This window comes from Pyrus communis, chromosome 2 (genome assembly GCF_963583255.1).
Source record: "Pyrus communis chromosome 2, drPyrComm1.1, whole genome shotgun sequence".
Classification (NCBI taxonomy): Eukaryota; Viridiplantae; Streptophyta; class Magnoliopsida; order Rosales; family Rosaceae; genus Pyrus; species Pyrus communis.
The window spans coordinates 6542258-6558290 of NC_084804.1; the positions used below are offsets into that span (position 1 = coordinate 6542258).

The 16033-nt window shown below is 35.6% G+C and overlaps 1 protein-coding gene across 1 annotated transcript; it reads right to left on the reverse strand.

Moving 5' to 3' along the window:
• Positions 1-2379: 2379 nt before the first annotated feature.
• Positions 2380-8682, reverse strand: LOC137726124 (subtilisin-like protease SBT2.2). The gene is made up of 10 exons (XM_068464998.1): positions 8082-8682; positions 7355-7514; positions 6758-7155; positions 5944-6039; positions 5218-5290; positions 4771-5053; positions 4041-4366; positions 3686-3956; positions 3245-3526; positions 2380-3005 (listed from the first exon to the last, which is right to left on the reverse strand). The coding sequence occupies exons 1-10, from the start codon at positions 8300-8302 to the stop codon at positions 2575-2577; spliced, it is 2541 nt and encodes an 846-aa protein (XP_068321099.1). The 5' UTR covers positions 8303-8682; the 3' UTR covers positions 2380-2574.
• Positions 8683-16033: the final 7351 nt, after the last annotated feature.

The following is a 16033-nucleotide window of genomic DNA, read 5'->3' on the forward strand; positions in this document are numbered from 1 at the left end:
GCGTGAGTGAAGAGATATAAAGAGCTCAAGTTCAAAGCTTTGGTATTTATAGAGAGAGACAGAGCTATATGCGCATGCATGGCTCTTGATGGTCGTGCCCTAGCAACCAGCTGAACCAATAACCATGAGAAAGAGAGGGCAAAAACGGGCAGGATTTTTTCGGTAATCGGCAGCGGCCAGCAGAAGATTGAAAGGAGTGCCGTTTCTGCCTAATCTCATTCGAACACTTAAAGCCATTTATGGTTCTTTGACTTATACGCAGGTAGGACACTGTGAGTTACAAAGTACGTGCCAAGAAAAGAAAGGTTTTCATGCATGCGCAGCTGCATGTGTCGAGCACTCGAGACTATATTTGAGAAATGCCGTTAAAACTCCGATGTTGCTCAAGACTATCGAAGGATCAGATTTCCAGTGGTAAATTAATGGGCACACATTGCAAGAATACAATGCATATCGATCGGAACTAGGACCTCTTTGTTAATTAATAAGGATTGTGTTGAATGTTGCAGATCTAATTCGTTTGAGATTTACACAAAGTTAATTCTGTTGAGAGCATCAAATCCACATTGGGAAAATGAGGGACATTGCACGTGCTTATAAGTAGTTGAACTATTCTCCATATGTCTAATTGGTTTTATAGTGAATCTCAACTTTCTTTTTGGCAGTGGCGGATCTAGGATTATAACTCTGGATGGTCCTAATTAAGGGACGTTAGGCAGGTTGGGGCGCCTATGCACCTGGAGACAAAGGTCTAGGTGGACTAGACGGATTTAAGTAAACTTATTATATCGTACAAGTAAGTTCCTATTTAAATTACACTTTCAAAATAATATATTTTTATTGAGAATTTGAGGTTTATTATTTTAATTATGTTTATTATTAAACATATAACATACAAAAATATCAACATTTTTGCTTTAGCACTTTAGTGAATATAATGGTATGAGATGAAAGTGCAAACGACTACGTGTTCATAGCACTTTACGAAATATACTTTTCAAAGGTCGTATGAATTTATATGAAATTAAAAAAAATAATAACGTTGTCAAACATATGGTATAAAAATATTAGTTGAGTAAGACACCATCCTTTTTGTAGGTACTATTGTTTGTTCAAAAAAAAAATAGTACACCATTCCTTTGCTAATTAAAATGCTAGGGTGACACAATGTGATTGGACAACAATTTAAAAAAATGAGAGTTTGTTAGGTGAGAAATGGAGAGAAAAGTCTTTTTTCTTCGTTGTAACCAAGGTTCAAGAACATCAAAGCCATGATGGTTTCTCTCTGTCACCAAATGTCCAGATCGTTGAGTGGTCCTCGAAGGTTCTCACAGGCGCTTTTTTGGATGTTCGGGTGGTCCCCGAACTGCCTGGGTCCAAGAGTGGATCCGCCCATGCTTCTTGGTATCAGAATAGGTTGTCTCGCATGTGAAACTCAATGACCACACATGCTCATTGTCATCCATTTTGTGTTGTCCAAGTGTTAAACTTATAAGTAATTGGTTGCAGTGAAACCTCAACTTTCTTCAAATTCGTTTATGAATTAGGATTTATTGCAACTTTTTGATTCCAAACATATCATGCATCTATCAAGACAGAAAACATAAAAAGTCTCATATTAATAATTTGATATTGATTACCGAATACTTGAACATCTAGGTCCCAAATCACCTTAAAGAGGGTAAGTTTATCCATTTCGTAGGGCCGGTCCTAAGAATTTGGGAGCTCTAGGCAAACATTCGAAGTGGGGCATTAGACTTCTTTGACCCTCAATCTTTTGTACATTGATGTGTAAAAACAACCGCTAAATACATGAAAAAGTCTATTTCTACATCAAATATTATTAAAATTTATATCAAAAGAAGAAAAATATACAAACATTAGTTAAATATTATAATTTTCACGCTTTTAGCTTATGTACCGAATTAAGTTTACATAATCTAATTTCTCAACCAATTCTTTTTCAATTGATCAATATGTTTTTATTTTTTGATATTTTTATTGAATTTTAATTTTAATTATATATATATATATAAATATATAATTTTGATGCTCCTCCAAAGTGGGGCCTTAGGCGGGCGCTTTTCGTGAATGAAAAAGAGACTATTAGAGGCTGGGGAGCAGTAGTGTCCAAGAAACCTCATCCGCAGAGTTCCAGAGAAGAATAGGGAGATAAAGATATACCTTTGGAACATGCATATTAAGTCAGCTTTTCGGCACACGCCGCAGCTGCCATTGCCCGTTACAGTTCATTTCTATCATCTTTCATAAAAAATACGACTTCCATTGGCTCTAATCAAATTTTCAATGATTAATCACAACCCAATCGAACTAAAACCTTTGTTATTAACTGATATGCTGCATATTAGAAAGAGAGAGAGAGAGAGAGAGAGAGAGAGAGAGAGAGAGAGATGGAGTAACACTTGCGTAGAATTTTTCACTGTATCTGCACAAGAGATGTTACAAGACTTGCATGACCTTTCATTTACAATATAATGAATGAATGGTTAACCACATTTTGCAAGCAAGAAACCAAAACCAACCAAATAAGATACAGCACACCACCGTAGATTTTTAACCGTTGGCAGTGGTATTATATGTGAATTTGATAATGACTGACAAAGGAATGTTGACAACATGGCCTAGATTTCCAAGTAGTCCGACACTCCCATAGCTAGCAGTCGTGCTGTTACCCGTAGCATTAACGAATACACTTAAGATCTGTGTCTCCCCAGTGGCAATCGAAAAATTAAGTGGAGACACCTTTAATGAAACTCCGAAAGGGGCACTCCAGCCAACGGTATAAGTTTCATTTTCAGCAATGTTCCTCACTGTTCTCAGCACCGTCCTAGACTGGTTTAGTTTTGCTATTGTTATTGATGGCAAGTTCAGGTCACCTCCACTGATGGTAGAATTATAAGCCCAACAGCTCTCACCGGTGTAATTCAAGACCACAGGAGCCGATCCATTAATGCCACAAAGAAATGACATATAACTGTCATAACCTACAACAAGAAGATATGGATTTTGGTTTTCAGACAAAATATACTACATCAAACACAAACATAATCACTTGAGGAATGATACACCCGCTAGTCTTTGCTTTTATTAACATCATAATTTCAATAAGATGATTGTTATTATGAGATATAGATTTTCATTTTCCAAAAAAACAGCAAAGTTCTAAGCATATGAATCAGGAAGGGAGTTAACGTTGTTTACGAGAAGAAACGGAGTAACTTACTGGCATCAAAAATCAATCCTGGATTCAGCGCTGCTGTGGCATTCACAAAACCACTGCCCATATCAAAGGGCGTTGCTGGAGACTGGTTTTGATCTGGAAATGCATAAGCACGCTGAGCCATTATGGGCCCACCATTCTTGTCATATAGAGAAGCTGTTGTGGAAAGTGCAGATGCAATGGCTGAAGGACTGAAATTGGGGAACTTCTGCCTAACTAGTGCAGCAAGCCCAGCAATATGAGGAGCAGCCATGCTTGTCCCAGACATAATTGCGAAGTTCTCGCCTGAAGGTTCAATACAACGGTAGTTACATAATAATGTTTGAAGTAAAAACTGTCATCTATCAATCAAAATACTTTTGAGTAGTTTTTTTTTTTTTTTTTTTTTTTTCAGTAAACAAAGTAGTTATAGTTTGAATTATATTACTATGTCAAAATTCTCACCTTGAAATTCAATCGAGTCTTGCCCAACAGAACTCCAAGCAGCCCATATAGAATTTCCAGGAGCTACCAAGTTGGGTTTCATTATGTCTGCATCATCAAGAAAATTGTCTTCCGGATCTGGACCTCTAGCAGAATAATACATGATCTTTGGCGCAGAACTACTGTAGTTTGCTTCCAAACCTCCACAAATGGCTGCAAGTGCCCCGAATTTGGTAATTCTCTTTGTCACAATATCTCTCACCAAGGAAAGATTGTAGTATTTCATTAGAACCTGCCAAATATATCATAGAACCTCGTTAAAATATGAGAGAGAGAGATATTTTGAATCTGGACCCGTATTCAGAAATTTGCACACCTTGGAATCTTCTGGGGATGGAATTATGATGCCAGGTATTTTCATTGGAGTTGGGTTAAGCTGAAAACCGATTACAAAAGCATCCATGGTGAACACAACACCAACTGCACTTAGGTTTTTGGCTGTTTCTAAAGATTTATTGATGGTGGAGATTCCTAGCACAAATCGAATTGAGTAGCTACAGATCAAGAGGTTTCCCCGGATCAAATCCTGATTAAAGTTGCTCGGGTCTTGGCATTCACCCACATACATATCATCTGACCCTGTTGTGCCATTGTTCAAAGCATGTGTGGCAGAGATCATTGTGTGCATTGTATCTGTTCCCGCTGTAACAGAAACAGTAGTAATCAGAAATAAGTATGTAAAATGTATCACCAATGGAAAAAGGAACTCAAGGTTGGGCAATGTAGAAACCATGTGAACATAGATAACTTTAAATTTTAAAATTCCTCTTTATCACAAATGAGTGTAGATCTCTTTTCACAATTCTCTAGTGAAAGTTACTGGACTATCATACTGGATATCAAAGTAGCATTCCATATAAGATTAAATGTGGATTTGGGTAGCTTATAAACTATAATGCTCCATGTTTCACTAAAAATTGGTGATCCAGTTTGTAACTGCATAACTTCAAAAGTTAATATTTAATCAAGACAGGACTAGTTGTTAAGATTATCCTGTGTGACAAAATTAAAGCGAAGGAGCAATAAAATTTAGGAGAAAAATTTACATGCAAGTCCAACTCCAGTAATGGTGACATTGTTGCCAAGCATTATAGAATTGCTGTAGTTTCTGTCATGAGAGGCAGAGCCAACAGTGAATATCCATGGACTAAAGGAAGACATGCTCTTTGGTGATGGTCCGGTATTTCCTGCTGCTTGGACAACAAATATACCAGCCTTTACGGCTGATAGTAATGCCATGTCCATCGGATTGAAAAATGTTGCAACTCCGGGAGGACGCCGGTTGGGAGTGATTGATAAGCTTATTATGTCAACCCCATCCTGAGCAGCCTGGAATGCATAAATACGTTAAAATTATAGATGCTAAAATGGCAAAGAATCTATATAGAACAAGAAATATAGATAACTGATTTCTTATAAGTTTGAAACCCCAATGGAGACTTATCAGCATAAAATAGTTTCACTTCCCAGAAATAGACCAAATTGGTATGTACCTGATCTATGGCAGCAACAACATCAGCCGCAAAGCCTCCAAAACCTTTGTACAATGCCTTGTAAACAGCGATGCTGGAATGGATAGACATGTAGTTACAACATAAGAACATAAAACATTCCCAATTGTTTATGCACTGGAAAGAAATGAATTCTCTTCGGCATCAAATATTGATTTCTTAGGTTCTTTTTTTATAAAGATTTCTTAAGTTCTCAAAGAGGAAAGAACAAGATGTAGGATGTTTGTCACTGCAAAGCGCACAAATTAATAGACAGAGTTTCGTTTCAGTTGTAAATTATAAAAAGTTGTTTCCGAGTCTCAGTGGAAGAGGTCCGCTACGTTTTAGAGGAGAATAGGAAATCTGAGTACCATGTCAGAAAGGAGTCTACTGAGAATCTGCCTTATATCTCGGCTGAAATGAGCTGTATGAAATCTATTGAGAACTAGTGAATCTTCTATCCCCAAGAAATCCCAAACAACAAATTGTAAGTATGGAATTAGCTGTTTAATGTCCCTCTTAAATTCCTATCATTAGCTGGTGTAACATCACAGTGAAGTTTGTGTACGGTTCAAGAATGTACTTGGTGATTAAAAGATTCTCAGATCTAGGTTAATTTTGTTTGTCACAAGTTCAACGAAAATTGCCGTTCAATAGACCTCCTTTTTATAACAGTAGTTTAAGCACGATATCAATAGACAAAGTGATACTAGGATCTAGAGTAATTACTGTGCATGAGGAGCCATCCCACTTGCATTTCCAAAACTATGACCAGCTACAACCACTGGAATTCCATGGTTTCCTGCAGCAATGGAAGCGGTGTGCCTGTAAATTAAAATGAGATCCTTCAACTGCCTTTTGAAATGGATGTTAAGCACAAGAAAGCAGACATAACTACATCATCTTTTCATAGAATTTAAAAAGATACTTTATTGTGCTTTAAATATCATTGAAAGAGCTAAATAGGATTTTCTCAGAATGTAATTTGAGAGGTCATACGACCATGTCATGTTTACATCAACTAGATGGGTTAGTGGTCTTTTAAAAAATTTCTTTAATGTCGAAATAAATTGCGTAATTTAGGTGCATGTGTGAACTATGATTAATTAAGAACTAAAATATATTTCATTGCAATGAAAACACAGAAAGCTATTACAGTTGCACACACACATATAACCTCCAAAATGAATATCGGTGCAAAGCATGCAGGACCTCAAATAACACAAAGAAAAATAAAAGAGAAAAATATACAAGGGAAGAGTTTAAAAAAAAAAGTATCGTATGGCTTAGTGCCCTAACATAGATCATAGATGGTCATAGATGGGTAAACAGAAAACAGACATTTGAAACTTTGAGATGGGCTCGGGGTTAAGTGAATCTCATATAAGACAAGACTACAAATTTTCCTATGTAGCATTTTTTTCCCTATGTCTTTGACTCTTTATATGAAAGCACTAATGTAACAAACTTCAATTTGAGAGAAAATAACACAGATGCAAAAGAAACAATAGAGCAGTTTCTCAGGGGCAAGTTAGAAACTCACGTGCCATGACCATCACCGTCAAATGGAGAAGCATAGTCCTGAGATGAATTGAAAACACCTCTGGTTATAGCGGATGATGCAAAATGGCGGGCTGCAATAAGCTTCCTATTGCAGGACCCAGATGGGAAATCCGGATTAACCTCACAGATGCCACAGAAATGGGCCGGAACTGGATATGGACGTTCAGATGCATGGTCATCAAAACTAACGTGAGTTGGATCAATGCCAGTATCGATAAACCCAATAACAACCCCTTCTCCAGCTGATTCATATCCTCCTCCTTGAGCCCATGCTCCTTGTGGTAAACCCAAGAACTGAGGAGTATGGGTGGTTGCAGTTCTAACAGAAAAGTCCAAAACCACATTTGCTACTTCTCTCCTCCTTGAAAGCTTATCAACCTCCAAAATTCAGAAATGCCACCACATTGGGTACTTGATCAAATAAATAATTTCAAGAGGACACAAGATGCAACAATACAGGACACACAATGTTCCAATTTACTCAAATGTATTTGACAATCAAAATTAACAAATATAATTATCTAAACATATTTCGCATCCTTTTATGGATTTTTATATAAAAATGAATAATCCATACCTGATCTTGGGTAACAAACACAGCAAATCCGTTTATCAAGTAGTGGTAGCTGTATAGCTTCAGATATTTCTCCCCTCTCAACACCCTCCTCAATAATGAATCATGAGCTCGAGCGATATAAGAGCTATACCTACCATCCCTTCTCGAAATATTTCTAAACCTAAAAGGAAGACATTAAAATCATCATCAATCATGCTCAAGGTCCTACCAATACAAGCTACCAGAAAATGTCAACTAATGTAAGATAAAACGGAACAATCAAGGATAAGTTTGGAGGGGAAAGAAAAAGAAAGCACAAAACATCATAGGAATGTGGGATACTCATTAAGAATGAATAAATAACTTATTTGACATGGTGAACAACTTAATTACTGCCCCATACAGGAAAATTTACTCAATTCTTTAGCAAGATAAAAGGGGGAAATGGACAACATTGTATGTGCAAGTTTCCACACTTTTATAGGAAACAATTCGTACAGATGATATATGGAAAAAGGAACAACAACATAGGACCCCATGAGCAAAAAAGATCCAAGCAAATTGGTTTCTCCACATTTGATTTGAGCATTCATCTTGATTTCAAAGGTGCATAATTAGCCATCAGAAAACAAAAATTCACAACTTTAAGCAGTACTAAATCACAATTGAAAAGCCAATTCAAAGTGAAAAAGCAAACTAGTTTTAGAGAGTAAGAAAATCTTGGTAAATGAAGGGTCAAAATGGTTACCTTGGTTTGTGAATGTTCAACCTCTCAGAAGCACCGCCAGGTCTAACACCATTTTTGCTGCTCCTTCTCAACTCTGCATCATAGTGAACGGCCGGAGCTTCTCTGAGAGTAACGATATAAACAGCCGCGAAGTTATCAGAATCCTCGTCTTGACAAAAAGAAGTCATAAGCATCCCCAGAAAAAGCACCCCCATCAAAAGCACCCCATGGAAGCTTCCCATTTTAGACCTAAAGCAGCAACAAGAACATAATCCTAGAAGAAAAAAAAGCACTTCCCCAGATGACCAAAATCGGCTTTTGGGCAAGTGCTTAGCAACCCATGTCCTCTATTTCTCAAAGCAAGCTTATTTGGAGCATTTGCAGAATGTGGAAAGAAGCAGAGATGCAGAGGGAAGAAGAAGCAGAAAACCACAGACCCTTTTTCTGCAATGTGACAATTGGTGTGAAGGGTAGAGATAAGAAGTGATCTGGCCGAGAAAGCTGACTGCTTTTCGGTGAAAAAGGTTCTTTTTTGGTGCACTTTGGCTTCTCTGTGTGTGTGCAAGAAATTAGAGAGTGCACAGAAGACGAGAGAAGAGACGGGGAGAGAGAGAGAGAGAGAGAGAGAGAGTAATGAATAGCTGGAGGCTGGAGCACCGAGAATCTGTGTTCACTTTCTTGGATACCGTGCATTTGGCCGTTTGTTTATGCAAAGGGTAAAAAAAAAGCTACGGTCTTTGAATCTTTGGACTCCGAGAAATATGAACGTTTTGTTTTGTTTGTTCTGTAAGGTTATTTTGTACATAATTTCTTCTTGTATCATTTTTGAACTGAGTCACATTCTAACAGTTTGGCATTGTTGATACTATTCTTTATTACTTTTCACATGTGTTTTTTTTGTTATTCAATTAAAACTGTTCACACGTCAGATTTAAAATTTATCACACGGAAGAAATGTATAAGAATATGAAATCAAAGTCGCACATTGATGAATTAAGAAACATTATATGTGCTTATAATGATTTTGATTGCTCATTCTTTTGTTGATTAATTTAGAGTAAAATTTTAACTTTTTTCAATACAATATAAATTTTTTTTTTTTTTTGTTTTGGAAAAGAAATTAATTAAAGCACAAAGTTGCTAGGACAACCATTGCTAACATAATCCACAAGCAATGGATGTCTTGCACGATAGTGATTAACAAACAACCAAATACAATCAAAATTTTTTGTACTTCTGAAACTAGCAAGAACATCAGCTGCAAAATTAGCTTTTCTAAAAACAAGTATGAGTAATGAGTTGTGATCGTCCAAGGAACTCAATTCCTTCCAAGCACACAATCAACCATTCCACCAAAGGGAAATGTGAGTCAAGCTCCACATTTTCTGGCTATCTGCTTGGGAAAGTAATTACACTAGTTCATTGCCTTGTAAACAAGAAGGGAATGGTGTTGGTTTGATGTTCATTCAAGTCAACGAGAGATTTTTCACTATGCCAGAAACACAAGTCGATACATTAAATGTCATAATGCAAGTGGTTAGATATTTGAAAAGAAAAATAAAATTTAACCACTTATATTATAGCACTTAATTTACGAATTAGTGTTCTCAGCATACTAAAATTTTCTCCGGATCAACATTCTTTCTTGTCTTGGTCCCCTTGTTTTCTTTTGGATATTGCCAAGTTTCACAAACGTTCTAATTTTTTAAGGTCACCCATGGTATCCTCTGCAGAAGAAATAGAGAGAGAGAGAGAGAGAGAGAGAGAGAGAGAGAGAGAGAGAGAGAGAGAGAGAGAAGAAAGAAGGTTTAGTTGGCCCTATTGGGTGTTCTGTTTGTCTCGTGGGTGGGGGTCTTGTGAGACGGTGGTGTATTGAGTACACCATTGATGAGTGCGCATGTGAATACCACAAAAAGGGCGAATTTCGGTGCACCTTCTATTGTCTGGAATCAGATGACTTAGATATTTTGGGTACATTATTGAAGTGATGTCATAGTTTAATAACACAAATCAAATGTGTTACATTGTATGAGTGTAACAGTGAAGGCATACTAAATCGACAATGAAGTATTTGTAGTCAGTTCTATTTTTCATTGAAAATTTAGTGGATTTTATTTATGAGTTTCTCTCGTTTTCAATTTTATTATAAAATTTGTAACCAGTTCAATTTTTGAATCTTTTACTTATATATCTATAATCCAAATCCCATATGTTAGCCATACTATAGTATGACGATGCAATGCATCCATTGTGCACTTTAGGAAGTATGATTTAATTAATAGTCGTTGGGAGCTAAAGGGAACCTGATTCTTACAATCATTTGGTCACTCTTTTTTGGGTCCAAATTGATGGCCTCCTCCATGTGGCAATATCAAAGGGAAAAGCAAAAAAACAAAAGAAGAAAGAAATTGTCTACCGTTGCAGTTGGTCCTTTGACTGATTCGTGTCGAGAAACTTACACAGAACATTGCTTTAGTATAACAAAATATCATGATAAATGTGAAATCATTTCATATAAGTCTTTCTTCTAAAAAAGGCTAAGCTAACTTTCTTTTTTCATCGAGCTTTTGGTTTAGTCCGTTGGACTGATCTTGGACTCTCATTATTCATTTTCCCAAAGCCCAACAATACCAAATGGGCTGAGGTCCCACGTATATGTCAATGGTTTAGCCTGAGAGGAAATGGTCTCTCCTCAGACCAATAAGTCGCCCTTCTGTTTATCGTTAATCTTCATACGTTATCATTTCGTTCATCAGAAGAAAGTAGGCATATGTCACTAGTTTCTTTCGGTAAACAACCTTTTTGTTTTTTGATAAGAAACCAAAACTTCACAGTTAAAAATCGTTCATGAGACGTAAGGGACTGGTAAATAATTAACTGATATTACTGAAACAGTTGTCTTTCCTAGTGATATTTCGCTTCTGCCCTTCTGAAGGTATGGAGAAGACCATCAATTGGGCTGGCAGGTGCTAATGGGGGTGACTACCCACTAGTCACCAACGAAAGCCATAATGTTCTTGATATCATATATACGTCTCCATTCCTAATCCTCGCTAGGCCTTACAACACGATCTTTTCTTGTTTTAATGCATGCTTCGACACTTGGAGATAAGTTTTTTAGAGTATAGGGGATATGGAGGGTGTGGATCATGACACGTCATTAGTCAAACAGATAAGGCAGTTAGGATTGTTGCTAGTGTAAGATTCGGATAAGGCAGTTAGGTGAATATCCATCTATATAGCAACTGTATCTTTGTAATCAGAGAATCTATCGAGAAAATCATTCTCTTTCTCTCTCAAAGTTTTCTCTGTTTCCTTCTTCTTCTACAATCTCTCTGTTCTCTTTTCTATATAATGCTTAACAAAGTTTGCACGTCTTTGTGAACTTCAATTGCAGGTGAAGTATCGAACAGCCTTGATGAAGTTGATCGGGTCATAGACCACAGAATCATTTCCAAGTTCACGTTAAGTTTCAAAGATCCTATACCCACCCTTCAAAAAATCGTTCTTATGGCTTTCCGTGAGTTTCATTTCTGAGAATGTTGATTACGTAACATAAACAACGAATACATGTTATCTTACTTGTGATGAACTATAGATGCACGACAGTAATTGCTTCCGAAAGTGTAACGTCTGTTGTTGATAATCGGCCAAAGAATGCTGTGAAGGAGCCTTAACAGCTAGAGCCTGCATCACAAACTTACATCGTGGTTCGGTTTGCTTCTGCAATTAAGCCTGCATCGTATACAAACCACACCATTTTAGTGTAACGTGGCGTTGCATATTGCTTCGTACGCATATCACTTGTATCCATTCTACGTACATATATTGTGCTTGTATATGTTGGAAAATTTAATAATAATATAATAATATTAAATTTATTAATTGAATGGAAATTAGAAGTGGAGCTTTTTGGTAGAAAGATATGTCTACTTAAATGAAGTGTTGCAACTTTTGATTCTTCATGAACAATCACATGTTTTCTAAAGAGGTATCATAAATTCTATAAATAAGGAAGCCCCCTATAAATATTAAAATAACTTTCATTCTTTATACAATTATACATAGAGTGCATTAAATATTAGAGTCTCATAGAGTCTATATGAGAGAGTTTTCAACATAATTGTGGTTCATGGAATCTTGTGATTTGAAGTGCTATTATTACAAGGACGTGATCCTTGTATATTAGGAGACATGCGCTGATCAACCATAAGCACTGTGCTACCATTATGTCATGTTCATTTAACATTGATTACTTATATACATGTATTATTATGATATATAATTGCATGAAGTATTTCTTGATTTTATATGTGATTTAATATAGTAAGTGGACTCTAATTTTTTTCCAACAGTATCTACGTAATGCAGTACAAGGGTAAACCTGAGTTGGACCAACCTTACCAACCCGAATTTTGGACAACACATACACAACCGGGCTTTGCTCTCCTGCACATGAAAGGACAAAAAAAAAAAAAAAAAAAAAAAAAAAAAGGGTCTCTGAGATTTAACTAAATCTCAACCGTTCACTCAGTAGGAAAATGCGTGCAGTGGAGACTAACTGACTTAGTAAGGTCGGTCAAACTTTATCGACTTCTTCTCCTTGGGTCGACATATGTAAGCTTCATACAGTGATACAATTTCCAGGGCTTTGCCAGCTTTCTCTCTTCTACTTTCTATCATTTCGTTCTATCATTATGTATGAAATTACCTATTTTCTAATCATTTCTTACGAATTATATTTACTAAAAAATAAAATAAAAAATCAACCATATCGAAAATTGTTCCTAACTTCAATGCAATCAACTATTGTAAAATACATAGATTAATCCAATTTTAACACAATATATAGCAAAATAATTTTTAGTTTTACTGATTTTTTGCTACCTTTGTTTATGTCTCGTTTAATAAAGTAACTCTGGTCACATGTGTGGTAATATGGTTAATCACAATACGTGGTTAATATTGTTTGATGTGCAGAGGGCACGCCAACGTTGACAACTGCGCACAATGTTGTCTAGTCTCCACTGGTGAGCCCAAGGTCCTTCAAACCAGACAATCATTCGGCTTTCTTTTTATATTTCTGGTTTTTTATGTCATTTTATTTATTATGCATTTCAAGTTTAAAATTACTGTTTTAATTGTTAGATTTGATTTTTACAATTATTACTTATTAGATGCTTATTTTGTTTATTCTAACGTATAGTAATGTTATATATTGTAGCACTTTTAATTTTGGATGTCTAAATAGTTTTATTATTTATATAAAAAATGGCATTCAAATGCATGAATGTGGCAGTCCAAGACGTCTACGACGGTCTTACACACCCAGCGCAGGAGGAATAGACAAAACGTAAAATAAGATAGGTGCCAAACTTTGACTAAACAAATTGTCAAGCTCGCTGAATCTGAATCTGGTTTTGGAAATTACTTGGAATATTATGCAGCGCAGAATTCCACATGATGTAAGCCAAACTTTTAATTTTCTTCATACAAATAATATATATCGGGCGTGAGTGAAGCGAATTTAAAGCATTAGCTATAAAAGTAAATACTTTTAAGTACTTGACAACAAGTCATTTTAATTTCTGTCATTTGAAGAATTAATGAAAGTTCCATCACAAAACGAAGAGATGGTTGTTAGAGAGAGACCTGAGTGATGCAATTTGCTTTACTTTGTCACTTCCAATCTCACTCTGAATTTCCTCTTTCTGTTAACTGAACATTAAAAGTGAACCGCACTAAATGTGTTCAACGTGGATCATATGTTGAAATATTATGTGTTCAACGTGGATCATATGTTGAAATATTACATGGATCTCAAGTGGATTAGATGGACAAAAAAACTCAATGGGTTGCAAATTTGTAATATATACCTTTTCTACATGTGAGAGCAAATTTATTTTGCTCTCTATTTTGCGAGAATGACTTGTACATAATGTGTTCGTGCTTGGTTAGCACGTCAAGTTATTTTGATAGGAATTTTATATCTTTATTTTCTTTTCAGCATATAACTTTTTCTTCCACAAGGTATTGCAATGTATTTCTATGGGGTTGCAGGTCTTTCTATTAGCTCCTATTTGCGGTGCACAATTTCGTAGAATGTAGGTAGTAGTTATGATCGATTCGATATAAAGAAGGGCATAGTGTGTATTTTTCGTTGAGGATTTCCTGAAAAAATAATCGCATATTTCTCTGATTGCTTATAAAAGATATTTACGTAATATTTCGATTCAATAATACATTATTATGAGTAAAAAATTTTCACTTGTCAATACATTATTCGACCATAACGAGAAATCCATTGAGAAATGAATCCACAAACACGGAATCTTTAAGAAAATATTTTAGTGTGGGTGATTAGGATATATTAAACTAGAATTTTGGTTGGGGTAGGCTACTGAAATAATCGCATATTATTCTTATACTAGGTCCTGCCAAACTGCATTTGGTAATTATGAATCCACATGTCAATACATTATTCGACCATAACGAGAAATCCATTGGGAAATGAATCCACAAACACGGAATCTTTAAGAAAATATTTTAGTGTGGGTGATTAGGATATATTAAACTAGAATTTTGGTTGGGGTAGGCTACTGAAATAATCGCGTATTATTCTTATACTAGGTCCTGCCATACTGCATTTGGTAATTATGGTAGGGTCAACAACAGACAGCCACTACAAAATTACAAATTCCAAAGACCCTGTGATGTTTAAAATACTTGGATCAAACTTGGCTGCAGAACTCAATCTTCTCAAGGGTTTGCGTGTTTGTTAATTAACAACAATCTGATTAAGATCTACGAGAATATTACGATTTTTATCGTCTATTTGTGTTGTATTTTATACCATTTTAAGTGTCAGCATATGGACATCCACGTCCTTTAAATAGTTTGAATTTTTTTATTTAATTAAAATAATTAAAACAACCAAAAAGGAAAATAAATTAAAAAAAAATCCTAAAACCAACAGCGTGAAACCTAGGATTTAATGGTTTTCTTATGTCGTTCTCCTCCCTCCTCCTAAACTCCTTCTGTAGCCACGTCCTTTAAATAGTTTGAATTTTTTTATTTAATTAAAATGATTAAAACAACCAAAATGGAAAATAAATTTAAAAAAAAAAAATCCTAAAACCAACAGCGTGAAACCTAGGGTTTAATGGTTTTCTTATGTCGTTCTCCTCCCTCCTCCTAAACTCCTTCTGTAGCCACCGTCTCCCTACAACCCCACATTCACAACCCTCTGAATCAACATTCTTCATCGGCGCTCCAATTTTCATGCTTTGATTATTGTTGAGCATATATCAAAACTTGGATAATTACAAAGTGAAGTTTTGAGTCTTTCGACTTTAATCATGGAATCTCTTCTAACAAGAGAAAAACCAAGTACTAATTAAACTAGATAATTAATTACAAGGTGAAGTTTCAACTTTATTTAGTTTTGAATCATTCCCCCTAAAGATTCTTTAAATTGGCACATGTATAGTGCCCTTAATTCCCCACTTAAAAAAGCTAGTGAACTTGGCACGTACATGTTTTAGGACAAAGTCCAAAGACTTTTTTATGACCGGCGCGAGTGGTGACTTGGTTGGTGAGCAGTATGCATATGAGTCGAATATGATGAAGTCAATTATTGGCATCTGGACGACCAAGTCATGCGTCAGTAAAAACGTTAAAATTCTTAACAACGCAAAACCTCAGAAAATATATACATGTCGACGATTCGAATTGTCTATATTTAGATCTTCTTTTAAAGATCATGTTTATTAAAAATTATTTAAATTCGAAATTATATGATCGTTGGATTATATAAGTCACTTGAGCATTTATTTGTAAACCCGTATTTCTTTGTAGCCTATTTTATCTGACAAAAGGAATAGGGCCGACGGCAAGGGTAGAGAAATTGATAGAGATGTATTTATAGAATTGTAGGAGAATATGTGTTGTTATCTCTCCTACATTATGCCTTT

What these genes read in the sequence shown, in the direction of transcription:
- LOC137726124 (XM_068464998.1), bottom strand. Translation starts at nt 8,302, where the DNA reads ATGGGAAGCTTCCATGGGGTGCTTTTGATGGGGGTGCTTTTTCTGGGG. An exon ending in AGACTCGATTGAATTTCAAG is followed by an intron (nt 3,527 to 3,685) that starts GTGAGAATTTTG and finishes TTGAACCTTCAG; the next exon opens with GCGAGAACTTCGCAATTATG. An exon ending in AGGATTGATTTTTGATGCCA is followed by an intron (nt 3,006 to 3,244) that starts GTAAGTTACTCC and finishes TTCTTGTTGTAG; the next exon opens with GTTATGACAGTTATATGTCA.